The sequence below is a fragment of the Balaenoptera physalus genome (genome assembly GCF_965194825.1).
Source record: "Balaenoptera physalus genome assembly, chromosome: 20".
Lineage (NCBI taxonomy): Eukaryota > Metazoa > Chordata > Mammalia > Artiodactyla > Balaenopteridae > Balaenoptera > Balaenoptera physalus.
This window is the reverse complement of record NC_138901.1, coordinates 20,737,170-20,756,142: the sequence shown is the minus strand read 5'-3', so window position 1 is coordinate 20,756,142 and position 18,973 is coordinate 20,737,170. Positions and strand designations below refer to the sequence as shown.

The 18,973-nt window shown below is 49.0% G+C and overlaps 3 protein-coding genes across 19 annotated transcripts in view; 2 read left to right on the top strand and 1 right to left on the bottom strand.

Annotated features, from left to right (window-relative positions):
* The window catches only part of ZNF385C (zinc finger protein 385C), a 56,963-nt gene extending 54,933 nt beyond the window's left edge, over positions 1-2,030 (top strand). For all 12 annotated transcript variants that reach the window (XM_082442550.1, XM_082442560.1, XM_082442551.1 and 9 more), the window contains one exon: positions 501-2,030. In XM_082442550.1, the coding sequence (XP_082298676.1) occupies positions 501-734 (234 nt within the window). In that variant the 3' untranslated portion in view covers positions 735-2,030. The remainder of the gene's footprint in view (positions 1-500) is intronic.
* On the bottom strand, positions 1,970-6,266 carry NKIRAS2 (NFKB inhibitor interacting Ras like 2). Of its 3 annotated transcripts, none has more exons than XM_082442575.1 (4): positions 6,107-6,266; positions 4,996-5,103; positions 4,352-4,593; positions 1,970-3,709 (listed from the first exon to the last, which is right to left on the bottom strand). In XM_082442575.1, the coding sequence occupies exons 2-4, from the start codon at positions 5,087-5,089 to the stop codon at positions 3,470-3,472; spliced, it is 576 nt and encodes a 191-aa protein (XP_082298701.1). In that variant the 5' UTR covers positions 5,090-5,103; positions 6,107-6,266; the 3' UTR covers positions 1,970-3,469. The 3 variants fall into 3 exon arrangements, with proteins under 3 accessions (XP_082298701.1, XP_082298703.1, XP_082298702.1); XM_082442577.1 differs by having other exon boundaries at positions 4,790-5,103; positions 6,107-6,243; XM_082442576.1 differs by lacking the exons at positions 4,996-5,103; positions 6,107-6,266 and adding an exon at positions 4,790-4,989 and having other exon boundaries at positions 4,352-4,622.
* Positions 6,267-7,896: 1,630 nt separating this feature from the next.
* DNAJC7 (DnaJ heat shock protein family (Hsp40) member C7) overlaps positions 7,897-18,973 on the top strand; it is a 30,423-nt gene continuing 19,346 nt past the window's right edge. Inside the window, exons 1-2 of one of the 4 annotated variants that reach the window (XM_082442565.1) lie at positions 7,897-8,564; positions 17,056-17,094. In XM_082442565.1, coding sequence (XP_082298691.1) covers positions 8,488-8,564; positions 17,056-17,094 — 116 coding nt within the window. In that variant the 5' untranslated portion in view covers positions 7,897-8,487. Of the gene's footprint in view, positions 8,565-17,055; positions 17,254-18,973 lie in introns of all 4 variants that reach the window. The other 3 variants (XM_082442567.1, XM_082442566.1, XM_082442568.1) reach the window with 3 other exon arrangements.

The window sequence follows — 18,973 nt, the reverse complement described above, 5'->3', positions numbered from 1 at the left end:
GGGACCCAGGTCCAGAGGGGAGAGGGTACGGGGAGAGGGTAGGCCGGAAGGGAGGGCCAGCTGGGGGGCTGGGAGGAGGGGCAGGAAGGAAGCCACCCCCCTTGGAGGCTGCCTGGGCAGGGAAAGAGCTGGGGTTGGGTTTTTGGCTGTCTGGGGATCTGCTCAGAAACATTTCCGGGGAGGTGGGCCCAGGTAGTAACCTCAGGGGCAAGAGCGAGGCGTGGGCGTGCATCTCCTGGAGACCATCTCCACCCCCCGCTCCCCATAGCCTCCTCCCTTGGCCCATCCTGAGATTCTCCTCCCTCCAGGCAGGAAGGCAGGTGGTGGAGAAAGCCCTTTGGAATGAATGTTTGGGGGTGGGAAGGGAGGAGGATTTAGGTTTGGAATCCTGACAGTCACGTTTTTCCCCCCCGCAGCAAAAAGCCCAAGGAGGGGGCCCAGGGAGGGGACAGGATTTTCCTGGGGTCAGAGACTTGAGTCCTTTCCTCTCTTCTCTGCAGTCTAAACTGGCCTTGCAGAAGCAACTCACCAAGACGCTGGCAGCCCGCTTCCTGCCCAGCCCGATCCCCGCTGCGGCGGCAACCATCTGTGCCCTCCCAGGGCCCCTGGCCCTCCGGCCTGCGCCCACGGCAGCCACCCTCTTCCCGCCTCCGATCCTGGGCCCAGCTCTGTTTCGCGCCCCAGCGGGAGCCGTTCGCCCTGCCACGGGACCCATCGTCTTTGCCCCCTATTAGCCCTCCTGGGGAGCCCGGGGCTGATTTCCCAGCAGTTGCCCTCCCCCTCCTCCTCTCCCCAAGATGCCTCGGTTCCCTACATCCCACAGGAGACTGCCTTTTACAGCCTAGGGGTTCCTGCCCAATCTAGGAAGAGCTGGGCTAATGCTAAGAGCCCTTCACTCAATCTGCACTGGGGATTCAACTAATGCCCCCCGCCGGCCCAAGGACCATCCATCTGCACCCTTCCCTTCCCCAGGCTTCTAGGGCTAGCCCTGGGCTCCCCTCCATTTCCCATCCTGATTTATGGGGAACAAACTGGAAAATCCAAAGATCTATGCAAAATCCTAGCCCCAGCCCTGTGGTGCTCTCATTCTCCCACTCAAGACCTATACTCACGTGGCCCGAGGTCTGAGGAATCTTACCTTCTCCTAGCCCCGACCTCTATTCCCATGCCCTGGGGGCGGGGAGGGGAGGCCCTCCCCATTCACTGGATTCTCTTGAGAATCACTGGTGTTGAGGTGGCCGTCTCTAGGGAGAAGCTAAGGGGACAGTCACAGCCAGCCCAACCACAGGGTCTCAAGATGGAATGGGTTCAAGGTTACCTGGACGAGCTGACCATGGGGGTGTGGTGGAAGACTGTGGAGGAGGAAGGGAGCAGTGCTAAGTGGGGCAAAGCCAAGGGGTGGCTGGAGCTGCGAGCCTCTGGGGCTTTCCATCCGCTCTGACAGGATGGGGCTACAACGGGGGAGGCGAGGGTAATGTGCTGGCCGGGCCCAGTTTTTAACAGGGGAAGTGATCAGTCCCACACACGTTCTCCCCTTAGCCTTTCATTGATTCCTCCTGAATCCCAGCTCTCGGGGCGGGGGGGTGGGGGGGGAAGGAGGGTGACACTGGGTCTCCCTCAGACTATGGACCCAGCTAACACTGAATCTCCCCAGGGCTCCCAAACAAAGAGCTTTCCCTTCCAGCTCCTCACCCCAAACTGGCCCCTAGCGCTCAGTTCAGCTTTCCCTTCCCCCACGAGCATCCCAAGGTCCCCTCACTGTGACTCTGAGTATTGGGATCCACTCGGAGCCACTCTCAAGACCGGTTTTCATGCTGTCAAAATTAATGTCATGACCTCCATCCCACCCCAGCAGCACTGCCACCCTCACCCCACAATATGGGACTTTGCCAGTATCCACCTGTATCTTTTTTCTTTTTTAAAGCTGTTTCCAATGGGAGAACAAGAAAAAGGGGGGAGGGTGGGAAACTTTTTGATAACAGTTGTGGTTTTATTGTGTCCAACGCATCAATAAATCAATTTAAGCCCAAGCCTGTACACGCCCTAACTCGCCCAGCCTGGGCCACCTGACCCTGCTCACCTCTCCCATCTTGGGGAGAAGGGGCGTGTACCGGAGGTCACCTGGCTGTAGTGTCTTCACCTATGCTAGGTGTGTACATCAGAAGCACAAAGTGGGCACGGGAAGTTGTGGGTTACCAGCTCACTTTACAGCGTGTTGGAAGCGTAACCACCCTTCTGAGCCCCCAGAGATCTGGCAGCTCCTGAGAAGCTGCTATTGGTCGGCTTTATTCTGTTCAGGCATCTGAGGTAAGAAGGGAGGGCTAGACGAGCACCTTGCCCAGCCTCCATCATGGTGGCAGGCAGATAAACACAGGTAATTCATAAATAGAAGTCCAGCTTTCAGCTGAAAACAACCATAGGAAAGGGTGATGACCAGTCCCCAGGGCTGTGAGGTCCGCTGATCGGGCACTGGGCAGCCACTCTGGCAACTAGAGTGGGTAGTGCACTCCTGCCCCCTGGTGGTTGGGGGGCGGGGAGCAGTGTCCCAGCCTCCAGGGCCATAGGCATAGCACCTTGAAAGGGGAGAAGCTAAGGGAACAGTCGCAGCCAGCCCAACCATGGGCAGTATACAACCCACACAGGGCTGGAGAGGATCTAGATCATCTAAGCAACTGCCGTCACCTTACAGACGAGAAGACTGAAGCCCCGAGAGGGGAAAGGCCTCGCAGGGCCACAAAGCCAGCTGGTGACTCCCAGCCCAGTCGGCATTCCATTCCACCTCAACCAAGGAAATGCTCCCTGAGCAGGAAGAGGAAGCAAAGCAGCTGGAGGAAGAGTTGAAACAGAAAATTATGCTCCCAGGAGGCTAGCTTCTTTCAGCCCAGGAGAGGACAGGAGAGAGGTCAGGGTGTTGGATGAGGAGGCGCCCCGAACACCAGCACACATACGTGTGCACATCTACACACACACACACACACACGAGATACCTGGATGCCCTTTCTCTATAGAGTCCAGGCTGATGCCGTAAGCGTGTGAGTGTGTGTGTGTGAGATTGGCAGGAAACCCGGAGGTGTAAGACCCCTGCGATAGGAATCAGACCCTAGACTGGGCGCTTCCACACACAGCTCTGCTTTCTGTCCAGGGCCGGTAGAAGGGACAGAGATCCAAAACCACCCTAGACCTGCTTAAAAGCAAAAACTGATCATGTCACTTCGCTGGCATAAATCCTATCAATGGCTTTCCATTGCTGTTAGGATACAGCAGGATGGGGGCTGGGGGGCTTGGGGGCCGCTAACCTAGACTATTTGCATTTCCCAGAGTTGGGAGGGAGCAGAAGTGACCTGAGCCTGGGACAGCCCAGCTGCCTGGCCTAGTGGGGAGCTCCCCCCTTGACTGGGAAGGACAGCTTGCCTAAAACCCCCCCTCCCTTTCCCCTCAACCCATCTTCCAGGGCTGGCAAGGCAGCTCTTCAGCCATCCAAGGAGCCGCTGCCCTTGTTCTTGCGGCTGAGGGGGAAGGCAGACTTGCTCTGGGGCTGGGTCATCTTGCTGGCCAGGTAGACGAAGGGCTCCAGCAGTGAGCGGCGGTCAGCCACCGACACCTCCCACAGCTTCACCTTCTCCGACTTGGCCCAGTGCTGGGCCACATCCGGGTCTACACGCCGCTGCTCCTGCAGGTCACATTTGTTGCCGAGGACCACGATGGTGACCTGGGGAAGAGGGACAGAGTAGAGGCCTGTGGCTGGAGCATGGACCTCAGGAATGGTTGTGAGGGCCAGTGACCACCTTGGGCTTGTAATGGAACTCCTGGAGGGGGTGCCAGATGGAGGCCAGAATTTGAACAGAGGAAGGAGAGGAAAAAGCAACCGTTTCCACCTCGGAGTCCTAGGAGAGGGAAAGTCTCAATGGCTGATGTCTCACCTCTTCCTATATTAGAAACTGTGGACGGGGGCCTCCATCTGGACGAGTTCCATTACAAGCCCTGTGTCACCAATGCCTGATCACCACTGGCAGTCAGTTAGTTGCTGGCTAAGTAACCGGTGAGGAAGCGCTTCCAGAATGCCTGCAGCTTAAAGCGGGATTTGAGAACAAAAGGGCCTTCACAGGGGAGAGCACAGAACCATTATAAAGAAAGACTAGTGGGGACATCTTAAACTGGAGAAGCCTCTTTGGTTGGGCTGCGTCAACATACGGCCACCTCCAGGGGTGAAGACACCCTCCAGTGGCCTCCATCTCCGCCCTCCAGCTCTAAACCCACGTCCTGGCAAATAAGTGAAAATCAGAGCCTTTCCAGGCCTCCCAAAGCCAGCCCAGGGCCCACTCTCTCTCACCACCAGGGTTCCCACACACACCTCCTTCTTGTCTTTGGATTTGTCAATCTCCTTCTTGAGCAGCTCCACGCGCTGAAAGGACTCTCGGCTGTCCGTGCTGTAGACCAGGACATAGCCATCAGTGCAGGAGAAGCAGTGCCGGGGCAACTCAGCCCCATCTCGGAGCCCCCGGGTGTCGTAGAAACGCACCTGCTCCCGCACCCCCCGGTCAGTCTCAATGGAGCCCACGTAGATGTCCTCCTGCGTCTCAATCATCTCAGAACCTGGGACAAAATGAGGAGAAAACTTGTTTCTAGGGAGAAAAGAGATTGGGAACATGAGTGACTGAATATATCCTAACAACAGGCCAACCAGACAGGGAGAGAAAGGAACATGGGGGCTGAGGAGAGAGGGCCAAAGACTGCGAGTCTGGCCAGACTGGAATAACTTGGGGGAACAGCTCTAATCTCACGCTGATACCTTGCTAAACACAGTGTGACGTGGAAGTTTTTCCTTCCTATCTCGGGCATTGGGTTTTCTCTTTCCAGATGTCCTCAGTGTTGTAGAGCTGGGATCTTTCGGTGCAATGACCAGCAGGAGCGAACTTTAGCCTTTTCGTGTCGTGATCAAATCCTCTCCTCATTCTTCCACTTCCTCCACCACGCCTCACGCCCAGCAACACTCACCCACTATGTGATTTCCGTACAGAAGCTGCTCCAGGATTGAAGTTTTGCCCACAGAAGCCTGGCCACACACAACCACCTTGCAGCTCTTCCCCATGCTTAGCTTTCAACCTTGAAGAACGGAAGCACACTGGGTGAGGCAGGATCAAAACCGAGGGCAAACTTCCCTTGACTGAGGACGCAAGTTCTGAAGTGGACGCGTGGCCTCAGGGGTTCGGCCCTGTCTGCTACCCTAGGCAGGGTGTACTGAAGTGATGTGTCTATATCCACTACTGGAAAGTTAGCTGTATATTATCCATCTTATTCCCAGTACGAGGCCAGTGACTGGCACAGAGCAGGTGCTCGCTAAGCGTTGCCATAAAGGGGGAAGAGAGTCGCTGGTTTAAAGGAACCACTAGCCAGGTTCCTTTCTGTGCACAGGATGTGGAGGGCCAGTTGCTGAAGGGAGCTCTGGCTCAGCTCCCTCTCTTTAACCACGACCCCATGGAGAAATAAGCAGGACTATTATTTTGTGTGGATCTGTCTTATACCACTCTTCCTGGGGAGAGTGAACAATTAGGAAGAACATTTTGCTTTCCCGTATGGCTTATCCAGACAATTAGTTCCCTCGAATTCCCAGCAAGGCCATGGCTAAGATGAAAAACATCAGACAAGAAACAAAAGAGTGAAAGAATCTAAGGAAAAAAACGCTTCAGAAAAGAGAAAAATTTTGTTTCTCTTGGGCTGACAAACCCAGATAAGGCCTAGACACAGAAATCCCTTCTCTGTTTGGAGGTCCCAAACAGAGATCTCCTCGAAGGCATCCCAAACACAGGCTTCCCAGAAGGAGCCCCAGACAAGGAGCCCCCCGCCCCCCCCGAGAGGAGAGATACAGAGATCACTCCCCAAAGGGATCTTACACAGAAACCTCTCCAGAGGAAACTCTTAGTACAGATCCCCCTCCCCGCGAGGGGCCTCATATAGTGAGCCCCGCAATTAAGGGATACCCCAAGAGAGACTGCTAGGCGGGCCTCCGGAACAGATTTCCCCACGAGAGGGCTTCCAGAGGGAATCGGAATCCTGCCACCTAAAGCGTCCGGAAGCAGTGGTCGATCCCGGCCTCCCAGCTCCGTACCTCCTGGGACCCTCGCAGCAGCCCGGCCGGGCCCCTCTACGCGCGCCGGGACCAGGGGTGGGGCAGCACGGCCGCAAACACTCGGATCTTCCTCCGGGTCCGTCCGGGCTCCGTCTGGCCCCGCCCCGTAGTTTCCATCCCGCAAGACCTATTTTGGTGGCGGAGAGCGGGCGCCAGCAGAACAGCGCCTCCAGAGGCCGGCGGGGAAATGACGGCCGGGACCTGGGCTGGGTGGTCGCCAGGGCACAGGGTTCTAGGCTCCCTTGACCGGCCGGGTGCTGTTTTGGTGCCTCAGATGCCCATATGTTCTTTCTCTAAAGGCTACTACAGTAACACTTTGTTTACTCAGTCATTTATTCATCCAATGTCTTCTAAGCTCCTACTCTGTGCCAGGTACAGGACCACGTGCTGAGAAAAAGCAGAGGAATTAGACACCGTTGCCGCCCATTAGAACGTTACCATCTAGAGGAGCTAGACATCTAAACCAACAATTACGGTACAGCATGGTAAGAGCTATTACAGAGGTGCTATGGGAGCACAACTAAGGGCATTTAACTTGGGGGCAGTGGGCATCACGTTCTCCGCAGAACCTTCCTAGAAGAGGTCAGGTCCGTGTTGAAGTTTGAAGGGTGTGGGAGGAAAGGGTGGAGGAAATACGGCAAGAGTCATGGCGTTTACTGGAACTACAAGTATTTGGGTTCATTACTGATGGTAGAAAGGAGCCAAATAATCAAAGGCCTGTGTGTTGGCCAAAGAGTTCAAACTGTATCCTAACAGCAGTGGAAAGCCATTGATAGGACTTATGCCAGCGAAGTGACATGATCAGTTTTTGCTTTTAAGTGGGTCACTCTGGTAAAAGAGTGAAGGTTGGAGAGAGGTGAGACTTGGGGTTAGTTAGACTATGGTAGTATTCCAAGTTTTCCAAAAAATGATGAGAATCTGAATTGGGATGGAAAGGAGATAGATTTGGGAGACATTTGGTAAGAGAATCAACAACACTTGGTGATAACTTGGGAGTTTTAGATGCCGAGAACACAAAGGAGGAAGATGGTTAAAGACAGATGGGCCTCCTGCATTAGACTGTAGGCCATGAGCCACTGGCAAGCAGGTTAGACGGTCTGAGTCTGCGCTTTCCCAACCCAGCACAAAGTAGGTACTTTGGAGAGGGCTGTTGAATGACTGGATGGATGAATGACTTCTCTCTTCCAAACCCCTGAGCCTCTCCCATCCTCTGCTCCCCAGTGCTAGGTGTGATTTCAGCTCCCTCAGCACTGATAGGAAGAACGATGCAAGCGGCCTATGGACAATGGCACAGACTGTTTTACTGGAGAAGCGAAGGCGTCAGGGGTCTGGGGGGGCGGGGTAAATCCTTTTAAAATTCCCTTGACCCATTCTTATTTTAGTACCCTTTAACTTTAAAATTTTAACCTCAAACTCCCCCAGTTTAACTTCAGGAAACCCCAATTTAATTCAAGTCCACAAAAATTATTGGTTTGGGTGAAGGGGAGTACTACGAAGGGCTATGTCCTTGCCCTCTCTGAGTTCCCAATCCAGACTGCATTTGGCAAGACAAGCGTGCTGAGCACAGACTTTATATGAGGGTTGGGAGCACTGAGGACATTGTGGAGCAGGGACCTCACCCCGTGAGCTGCCTTATAAACTCCAGGGCAGGGTCTGGGGCCCTGTGCCACCCTCCCTAGGCTTAATGCTGAGATGGCATTCCCAGGCGGCTGACATGAAAGCAGCCTCATAAAAGCGTCAGCGTCATTAGGGTGATGAACCAGTTGGTGCTGGGAGATCCAGAGGGGATGAAAGGCGCGGTGTGAAGACGCCCTGCGTTCCCCTGGCTTGGTTGGTCAGGGCTTCCAGGGGCCGATGAACGCTGGGGAAACTGGATTCAGAGTGTCTCTTCTTGCCTTTCGCAGGAGGAAGCTGTGGACATACTCCAAGGTCGGGAAGGTAGTAGTGGGGGGCTCTTTCTCTCCAGGGTCCTGGGTCACCGCGTCCCTACCCAACTCAGACTCCCTGAACCTCACAGGAGACTCTCTAGGATTGGAAGTTGTTATGGCAACGAGGCTCTCAGAATACTGAGGAAAGCCAAAGCCTAGAGAGGCAACACCCTCCTGTATCCCCCCTTCCGACCCACGGGTAAAGTGGCGCCCCCTACGCACAGACACCGTCCTTGGGCCCCCGCTCCGGCGAGGAGACCACCCTGGACCTCCGGGGGCGGGAGGCCGCTCTGGCCCCAATCAGAGCTTCTCGCTGGTAGACGGGCCCGAGGGAGCCCCTCTGGGCGCAGCGCCGCCGAGCTGCTCGATGCTCCGACCGGAAGTGCTCTTCACCGCCGACCTCCCACCCGGCTCTCTGGTCCCGGCGGTAAGATGGCGGCTGCCGCGGAGTGCGATGTGGTAATGGCGGAGACCGAGCCAGAGCTGCTAGACGACGAGGAAGCGAAGAGGTAAGCGGGTGGCAGGGTAGGGGAAGGGGCGAGCTTCAGCTCCATGGCTCCGGGAACCCCGTCCTTGCCGTGGTGCAGCCCCTACAGAGGCGATGCCCCGCCCTCCGAGAATCCCCCCTCCCCCATCTGAGATCGAGTCCGGATGGACCCCCTGAAGGGGCGCTCTCGGAGATTTGCCCTCCCCTCCTGCTTCCGCCTGGCTGAGGAGCTGAGGCATGGCGTTGTTGCCCAGCAGAGAGGAAGGTCGTCCTCATTGTAGAGGCCGGGTCTTTAAGGGGATCTCGGAGGTCTGTTGCGGGGTGGGGGCGGCGCGGCTGTGATGACGCCTTCTTACGTCGCCCCCGACCCCTTCCTTCTCTTGTTGACTTCTGTACCTTGTCTCTCAGCCCTTTGCGTCTCCGAAGCTCTTGCTGTCCTCACCCCCTTTCCTCCGTAATTATACCCCAGCGAGCGCTAGTCTGGGCCCGAGGTATTGTGTGTCTCTGTTATTGACCTGGCGGCCCCTCGGTTACCCCAGAAGTCGAAGGTGATAGAGAAAGAAGGGTGAGGGGTTTTGTCTCGTGCTCTACACGTCAAACCCTCTCCTTCCACCCTTTCTAAGGTCCTCATTCTTTCAGGGCTGTTTCTTAAATTAAGCAGCAAGGAGGAGGGCAGCTGCTTGGGCGCTGTTGGCTCTGCTGGGCAGCCGCAGTGGCTCGAGATTGCCAGTCGGGACTCGGCAAGGGAGCTGCAGAGTGAGTGGTTTTCGAGAACGCTCTGGATTTTGGCTACAGCTAAGGCAGGTTATTGGAAGTGGGGTTGGAACACAGTTGTGGGTAGTCATACTTGTCCTAATTCTGGAGCAGAATTAACGAAAAGCTTCTGGAAGTTTGGAGCCCTGTCCTCATCAACCGCGGGTTAACTGACTACAATTCTCGCAGTCTCCTTCCCACATATTTCATGTCTTTATACCAAGCCCATTATGGCTTCAGTCTGGAGGATTCGAGGTGGTGATTAGTTCATGAGATCTGAAATCAGGATTCCGAGAACTTTTTCCTTTTTTAACTGTCCAGGTTTGAAACATCAGGTACTCAGGGAGGCAGAATGAATAGTTTTCAAGCTTAAGGGTAGTTACTACAGCCAGTGTCCCAGGTTCCTGACCTGCTGGGAGCAGGAGCTGAGAGCCTTGACAAAGTGTAGTAGGTCCCTGGGATATCAGAGAAGGCAGGAAACCAGAGTCTAGTCTCTGTCTGTTCCTGGTTTTGAGGTTTCACAAACCAGTTCTTTCCAGGTGTTTAGAATTAAACGTCATCAGCATCATTAAGGAACTGCAAAACAGGACACAAAACTCCCACCAATACAGGCAGAACTTAAATTAATTGTAGGGATTTACTTTACTTGTGTTCGGAAGGAGTTCAGTGGTTCTTTGTGCTATAAATAGGGAGTTGGGCTATATGTAATTTAACTCAGCCTACTTAGTATAAATCCCTGACGTAGGCACTGTCCTTAATTTGAATTTCCCTTCAAAGTTCGTATGTAAAGCAAATTCTTTTCCTTAAAAAAAAAATCAGCCTTTTTATGGTATTCTATCATGAAAAACATAAAACAGGTGATGCCGTAATGTGACCACATCAGACACAAAAAAAGTACGGTATTTGATAGCAGTAAACAGAATAAGGGAGGGTGTTGACTGATGTTAACTGCCTTATTTCCTGGAGTTGTAAGATGTCATTGGTTGTAAAATGCGCGATTGTTTTCTCTGCCACTAAGAGAAAAAAACTATAACTGAAAAACGCATTCTTATGAAATAGACTTATATGTGAAACATACTTACATAGATCTTTTTTAGACATAATAAAATGTAAATGTTTATTGTATACCACTTATGTGAAAAAATCGAAAGGAAAATATAGTGAAATGAAAATATCATCATTTGACTTTCCGCCATATAAGGCATCCTTAGGAGGGTAAATACTGGGCTCTGTTAGTAAGAAAAAGCCTTGTTTATGTGTAGCTTTCCAATGCTGAAAATGGAGTGGTGACTTAGAAGTTTTGGAGGAAGGTTGTTTTACATTTTTCACATATCCTGGAATCCTCCTGTGTAGCCACAGCAGAGGGCAGGGATAGGCACATCTCTTACAAATGCCCTTTACTATCTGACGTGGTTAGTTATTTGGCCAAGTTCGTGTCTCGTGTTACAGTCCTACTCCCAGTTCACTAGGGGACACAGGAGTTGATGGGTCTCTTGGGTTGTTTTTGTAAAGTCCAGCAAGGAGTCCTTCCTTGCATCGTGCCCCAAGGGCATCCTGCTGCTGCTGCTGCTGAATTGTCACAGTCCCACGGGGGGCAAAGAGAGGAACTTTCAAGAAGTTGGACCTCATGGTTGTAGCATTTTAAATGGCTACATGTTTTATTTCCTTAGCTTTAGAGTCTCGACAGAAAAAGAAATGGACTTCAGTTTTTTTGCCTGTCACTCTGGACAAAGTTCTTTTTCCCTCATAGCAGATGAGAAGCTAAAGTAAAAGATATGTTAGTTGGCACTCCAAAATAGATCAGGGTTCTGGACATGAAGATTATGATTTCTCTTTGCCCACCAGAATAGATAAAGCTGCTTGGGGAGCCAGAGGACTAAATTTCAGAGGTTTTACATTTCAGCTAATTTAAGAACTTACATTTTCCTGGGAAGTTGCTGATTGTTTTACCTAATATATGAATGCCTGTCTTGAGTGAAGGCTCTCTGGTCACATTTCCTGGACTGGGGAGCAGTTTGGTCTCCGTAGGTGGTCTTTATTATGGTAAAATCGAAGGATTTCAAGTTGCTAATCAATAGAGGAAGTACTTCTGTGTCTCAGCATATATCTGGCCTGACTGGGCAGTGAGGTCTGAAAGAACCAACGGAAGCCGAAGCCATCGATTTAGGAGCCAAGGGCATCCTTACCTGATTCCTTGGGCTGATAATCTTAACTTCTCAGTGTCTGTTTTCCTGGTTGAGGAGAGCAAGAACAATTATTAATAGGCCCTTTCTTAGTACCTAGGTATTGTAAACTCTTTTGGGATTTTGCCTTTTATTTTTCTATGAATATTGGTGGGAAGCACTGAACCCTGAATTCATATCCTGGGGGCTGCTGTAGTTGCTATTAACTGCAGCTTCTTGGGGTGTTTTGGAGTTTGTGGCCTTAACTGCAGAGCTTGTGGGATTACTTTTGCCCCTTCTTCCCCACTCTGTTTCAAATTCTTAGGCTTGTGTCCCCCTAAACTTTCTCTTGAAGTTCCAGGGCAGGCAGCTAGAAAAAGCCTGCAAGCTGAATGGGAATTTGTCTTTGACCTTGAGCCCAAATCAGTGAGAAACACTGCTTTCAGCCTTCACTTTCATTTTGGTATACTTAAGTGTGGGGTCAGAGATGAAGAAGTGGGACAAATAAGTCATGGTTAAGGAAGGGATAAAGCTAGGAATACAGAATCCTGAATACCAGCAAATAATTGATTGAACCCTGGTATTAACAAGTGGCAAAATTGTTAAATAATCTTTACTGGAGCAAAGGTAGAGCACAGAGAAAGGGTCTCTCTGTTCGTTGCTGGTTTAATTCAGATTCACGTATTAACTGAAGCCAGGTAAATTGAGCAGTTTTAATAAAATGTTGGGCCAAGTGAGTGGCAGTTGCTCTAGTGTCTAGTTCATTCCCAACGGCCAGAACTCTGATTGGCTTAAAGATCAGTCTTATTGTACATTCCAACCAACCAGGAATTGGTTTAGTCTTTGAAGCTAATATTTTTTAAGTTTTTAAAAGCTGCATACTGGGCACTTGCCTTTGCTTTCTTTCTCTAGGACTTTAGAAGATTGGAGAACAATGGTCGGTGGCTGCCTAGGTGCCTTGTGGTCTGATGCAAAGTCTCTCTGAGAGCCCATTTCTCCCTTACTCCACTAATGTTTGGTCCCCTTTCTCCAGTGCTGAGTGATGTGGAAGTTACTTAGAGGTCGTCAGGTATTCTTTTAAACTGTCTGGATTTCAGCAGTAAGAACAGGATTCAGCATGCAAGTTTTTCCAGTAGTCTATTCATTTTATTGGATTGACAGTTTTTTTCTTTCCCATGCAGATCCAAACAGCAGTTTCTATGTTTATCCCACCATGGCAGGGGTATGAGTGATTGAGGCTTTTGAGAATGGTAATATGAGCAGGAATATTTGACTTTCAGTGTCTGATTCTGAGACCTAATACTCTGTTGGCCTATGACTTTGTGTGGGGTGGCCAGATTATCAGATAAGCAAAGTGTTAACTGTCTTTTCTGATTCTAATATTAGGCTTTTGGGGAGGGTGTGTGAGGCAAGCAGGGCCCTCTCTTATTGGAGTTTCTGTCCTGAGAATTCTTCCTCCGGCAGTTTGCTCTGAGACAGTCAACCACCTGATGAACTGAAGAACCACAAAAACTTGGGAAGCAAAATAACAGTTGACAGTCTAGACTCCTGACTCTGGTTCCCATCTCCATCTCCCCCCCTCTCTCCCCAACCCCCACCAAAAAAAAAAAAACCTCAGAAAGCAACCTTTCTCCTAATTATAGTTCCTCAATTCTAGATTTTTTTTTTTTTTTTGGCCACACCACATGGCTTGTAGGATCTTAGTTCCCTGACTAGGGATCAAACCCGGGCCCTTGGGTGTGAAAGCACAGAGTCCTAACCACTGGACCACCAGGGAATTCCCCAGTTCTAGATTTTTTTTTTTAAATAAGCAGATATTCATTTTTAAAATTATTTATTTATTTATTTATTTATTTATTTATTGGCTGTGTTGGGTCTTCGTTTCTGTGCGAGGGCTTTCTCCAGTTGTGGCAAGCGGGGGCCACTCTTCATCGCGGTGCGCGGGCCTCTCACTATCGTGGCCTCTCTTGTTGCAGAGCACAGACTCCAGACGCGCAGGCTCAGTAGTTGTGGCTCACGGGCCTAGTTGCTCCGCGGCATGTGGCATTTTCCCAGACCAGGGCTCGAACCCGTGTCCCCTGCATCGGCAGGCAGATTCTCAACCACTGCGCCACCAGGGAAGCCCAGTTCTAGATTTTTGATGAGTGCTAGTGTCCCCATGAAGGTAGTGGGAGATGTCACAGAATGGGAAACCAAGGGATAGAAAATGCTGGGTTTGGGAAAATATTATGAAAACAAGTCTCTGGCTAATGGCAAAAGTCAGTGGCTTGTGTCCTCAGAGTAGCTTCTGAGAAGCTTATTTCTCAGAAGCAACTTCTTGGTTGTGTCTCCTGTCCCCAGGGGTAAATGAAGGTTAGGTAGATGCCACAGATTGTGGCATTGTTCCCATTTAAGGAACTAGCAGAAGTTTTTAACACAGTTGAGGCTGCTACTTCTGTGTGAATATCCTTCTGCCTGCAATGAGGGAATTTCCATCCGGATTGCTTGCTTGCTTGCTTGCTTGCTCTTTTTCCCCACTGAATAAGACAGCCACCTCCAGTGCGTTGCCTGGTGTCCTTCCCTACTTGAGCAGCAGAGAGTGCTGCTGCCTTGTGTAGTCTGTATCTGTGACTGCACTTGGTGCCTTTTGGTCTCTTCTGGCTCTGCCCCTGTTGAGATTCCCCGAGTGTCCAGACGGAGGACAGTTTGAACTGGTATATTTTTTTCATCTTCATCTCCTTCTCTTTTTGGGGAGAGGGTGGGTGTTTTAACTGGGCTTTTAAGTGAAAGCAGAAGCTGCCTATTCTATAGGAAATTGGGTAAAGGAAGCTGGGTAGCCCACCCTTACCAACAGGTAGAAGTTGGATAGAGTCCACCCTCTGTTTTCTCTGGACCTTTATGAAGCCTTTATTTGCTCTCAGCATCTCGCGCCTTGCATTTAGCAAACACTCTATCTGTGGAATTGTTCCCGGTCATATATGGCTTCCACCTATCCATGTGAAACTTAAATTGTTAGATTAGAGGATAAAAAAGAAAGAAATCGAATAATATGCATTTGGTAAGACGGAGTAAAAGTTAGGCTCCTGGGCTCCTTTTACTTTACTCTCTCATGAAGGTCAGAGAGAGTACAACATGAAACAGGCCCTGTGACATGCCTTTGAGGACAAGAGGTCTTGTACTGTGGGAAGGAGGAAGGAATTTCTACTCTGAGACTGGCCAAGATCCTGTAAATTCTGAAGGGTGGAGGGCATTCCTTGATCAACAGGCAACTAGTAAATTTGACTGAATAAAAGAAATGGGTGCAACAATCTAGAGTAAGGGTGACATTTTGGAAGTAGTAAATATATTAGGAATGCATAAAGGATATTTGACTCATTGGCAGTATAAAGTATTATTATTAAAAGCCTGAGGGTAAAAAAAGGAAAGATATCTTTCTCTAAAGTTCTTCCTGCCAGTAAAATAGTCTACAGGTCAAAGGCCCCTAAACACTCCTCTGCTCTAACAAGAAATTATGTTGTCCTGAGTTGTAATTTTAGTAGATTTTTCTTCCACTTCTGGAGTAGCAGACTACATCAAGAAAATGCAAAGAAAAAAAAAAAAGATCTCATTCAAGCTGCTACGTCTGTTTTGATTTAAACTGGTATTAATGGCTATTGGAAGAGCGGAACTTTATTAAAAATACATTATTCTAGCCAAATACTTGAAATAAATAGGAACACTGTGGTCCACTCCCCGCTTCCCCCCCTGCCCTTGGTCATTCAAAAATCTAATCAGTATTTCCTTAGTTGCAAATGTAGAATAGTGAAGCCATGCTAGTCTTTATTTTCCATGCAGTGGGATAGAATAAATCTAAAAATGGTACATTACAAATATACACGTGAAGTAATTCCACAGAGAACCCAGAGATGTTGAGACGTTTTTTAAAAAACTACTTGCCAGTGAGTCCTGCCTTAGTAAGAGTTGAGTAAAGTTTCTAAATACCTCTTTAATTTCTAGAAGATAGACTAGTTGGCCTAAGGCAAAGATATTGCTTAAGTGTTCAACTTGGAAGTATTTAGAGAGAATATGGAAGTTTTTATAAAGCATCTAATTTGGGGCACATTACGATTTCAACTGTGGTGTTTTAATTTGTTTTTAATTTAGCTGTAAATGTGCAAAGTTGGCTGGTGATCATAAGCCCAAGTTGTCTGATTTGATCACATGATGCTGAGCCCTGCTAAGACCTGTGTGATACCAAATGATTCCCTTGGCAGTGTTTGTTGGAGTAATTAGCATCTGTGATGAATGAGTGCTAAATTGGGAGAGAGAGAATGGAACTGTGTGATCAGAGGATATACAGATTTTTCACGCACATGTAGTGTTAGAAGAGCAGGTTTTCATACTGCAGTTTTCTGATTGATGAGGTTATTTCTTTTTTTTTTTAATTAATAGCTACTTTGTTTATTTATTTATTTATTTATTTTTGGCTGTGTTGGGTCTTCATTTCATGCGAGGGCTTTCTCTAGTTGCGGCAAGCGGGGGCCACTCTCCATCGCGGTGCGTGGGCCTCTCACTATCGCGGCCCCTCCTGTTGCGGGGCACAGGCTCCAGACGCGCAGGCTCAGTAGTTGTGGCTCACGGGCCTAGTTGCATGATCCGCGGCATGTGGGATCTTCCCAGACCAGGGCTCGAACCCGTGTCCCCTGCACTAGCAGGCAGACTCCCAACCACTGCGCCACCAGGGAAGCCCTGATGAGGTTATTTCTGAAAAATAAATACATTTTAAAATAGCAAAGCAGAGCAAGAGTAGAATGTATTCTCCTTACCTATGTCTGTCAGAGAGAAGGCCGGCCTGGCCCTCTGGCGCTGATCCCCTTGTGGGACACCCTCCCATCATACATCCAAAGAGGGCAGAGTTTTTGGAAAACCTTTCACGAGCTGTTTTCACAGGAATTTGTTGCTGGCTATTAAAGCGAAAGGACTGGTCTGGTAGACGTAGTCATTCCCAGCATCTCTTGGTGAATCAGAGAAGCGAAGCTTATTCTGCTTAGAGTTGATCCAAGGATTGGGGGGGGGACTGGATAAATTAGTTTTAATCGAAAAACCTTGCCACTCACAGGATCTAGTGGGGAAAACATGGGACTCTAAGATTTAGGAAACCTGTGCAGCCACCTTGGGTGCCTCGCTAGCTCTTCGTCTGTTGGAGGACACGTGATATTATCACCATCACCACTTCAGAAGGCCGTTGTGAAGATCCTCATTGAAAATGTTTTGAAAATTTGAAAATGCACTACTGTATCTCTATACAGTGTCTGTTAATAGCGTCATCGGGTCAGTTATGGCCAAGTCTATATTTTGATGTGTTATATTTCAGGGTTTAGTCTGAATTTTATTTTGTGGCCATAGAAAATAATCTGTAGTTTAATGTAGTCCCTTTTGGAATCTGTTCCTTTTTTTACCTAATCCAGGTGAACTCAGTTAATCCTAATTCTTCCTTTCTTAGTACTGATGTGTTTTAGTTAGGTACATGTTGTAACCTCACTTGGTTCTCAAATGAATTGACTGGCAGTGAGTGGAGTGATGCCACCGCCAGATTGCCCTCAATTCCAGTGTTAACCAGCTCTTCTCCTTCTTTTCCAGTCCTACGCCTTTGACATCTCATCCTTCAGTCCCTTTGCTGTAAGGGCAACTTGAACAAGCTTCAGCCCTTTCTCAGACTCCCAGGCAGGACTTGAATGGATTTGACCCTGGAATTGTTCCTGATGCAGCCTTGTTCAGTTCTTGCTGCTGCCATGCTGGATTCCAAAGATCCACTCTTTCCTCGGCTGGTCTCGCAGGGTCAGGCCCATTGGTTAAAGCTTGTCGTGTATTTGGTGGGGAGGTTCAAGATGACGGAGGGACTCCACTTTGGGCGTTGGACCTGGAGGCAAAAAATAAGCATTCAGTCTAAAAGCACTAAGTGCCCATTGTTTAGGCAGCTGTTAATCAACCATGTTTCTATGAAAATAAGTCCTTTTCATGAGGCAGTTGTGTGGGAATAGCTAATTCTGGCCTGATGCTGTGCAGTGTGAAGTTAAAAACATGGTAACGTGTCACAACACAATTCTTCTTGTTCTTTCTGCTGTGGGCTGACTTTACATTACTCGCTTTGTTTGCTCTAGAATGGAATCTACTCACCATTTACTAAAATGAAATGCATTTCTTGGGGGAGGCAAAGTCCAGTTCACTAGGTCTTGCATCTTAAAGGGAAAGGAGCCCTCCTCTGTCTGTGACTGATGGTTAGGAATGTCATTTGGCTTGTTTTAATCCAGATTGCAGTTCTGGAATTGGATTTTATACGCTGGGGCTATTTTATGTTTTAGTTGAAAGAAATTCATATTCATTGTTCTTAGCAGTACAGATTAATTTTTAAAGTCTTAGGCAATAGGTAGAGGTGAGCAGTAGAGAGAGAGAGCTTAGCATAGTAGGTAGGGCACAGCTCTCGGACTTGCAGGTCTGGGTTGACACCCTGACCCTCTGGACAGTTTTTAATCTCTAACCCTTAATTTCCTCCGTTGAAAAATGGGAATAATGAAACTCACCTGATAAGATAATGTATGGAAAGTACCTGGCCTCAGTAATAATTACTGATTTTCCACAGAAGTCATCCTTTACATTTTTGCTGGAAAGCCAGTGCTGAACTCATGGCCTCCACTGGAGTGAGTGTTTCAGGAAAGAAAGGGCATCTCTCTGTATCTCTACAGATTGTTCCACCTTTGACTCACAAGCTTTATATGCTGATACAACGTCTGTCCAAGTGCCCAGATGCCTTTGGTTTTCCTCAAGGATTTGTGTGGTCTTAGCCACTAGCTGACTGAATAGAAGGCTAGATCTTTTCAGGTACAGTTTGGGCCTGTTGCTTTTGAATTTACTACTCCATTTCTTCATAGTGGTTTAATTCAACTTCTGACATCCAGTGTTGGGGAAGCCCCTTCTTCAAATCTTTTGGCATGTCTGCTCTTAAAGGATAGGTTCTTCATAGTTCTCATAGTGCCTGGCTTAATTTAGAGTTGTTCACCATGTGGAAGGATTGTGCTTGGTCTTATAAGTCTTGCAGTTGTGGGATCCTTCTTGAGAACTTTTAATAGCAGATGGCCTCTTTACAGCATTGTGACAGTTGGTGTAATAAAATTATTCAAATCCATCACAGTTCAAATCTGTAAACATTTATAGGTCATTTCCATTTTCCTTCTCCCTTTTTTTTGGCCATGCCACACGGCTTGTGGGATCTTAGTTCCCCAACCAGGGATCGAACCCAGGCCCCCTCAGTGAAAGCGCTGAGTTCTAACCACTGGACCACTAGGGAAAGTCCCCATTTTCCGTCTCCTTTCTGCTAGCAGACTTTCCTTGTTAATAGGGCTTGCCAGGACAGTGATGGAGAAGAATGGAAAGGGAGATCGCCTCAATAAAAGGAGGGTGGTTTTGCCAGTTTGTAGTAAATAAAATCACAAATCTTCCCATTGCCGATGTCCATTGAATCAAGCTGTAAACTCCTATACCATCACCAAGGTTAAGAACT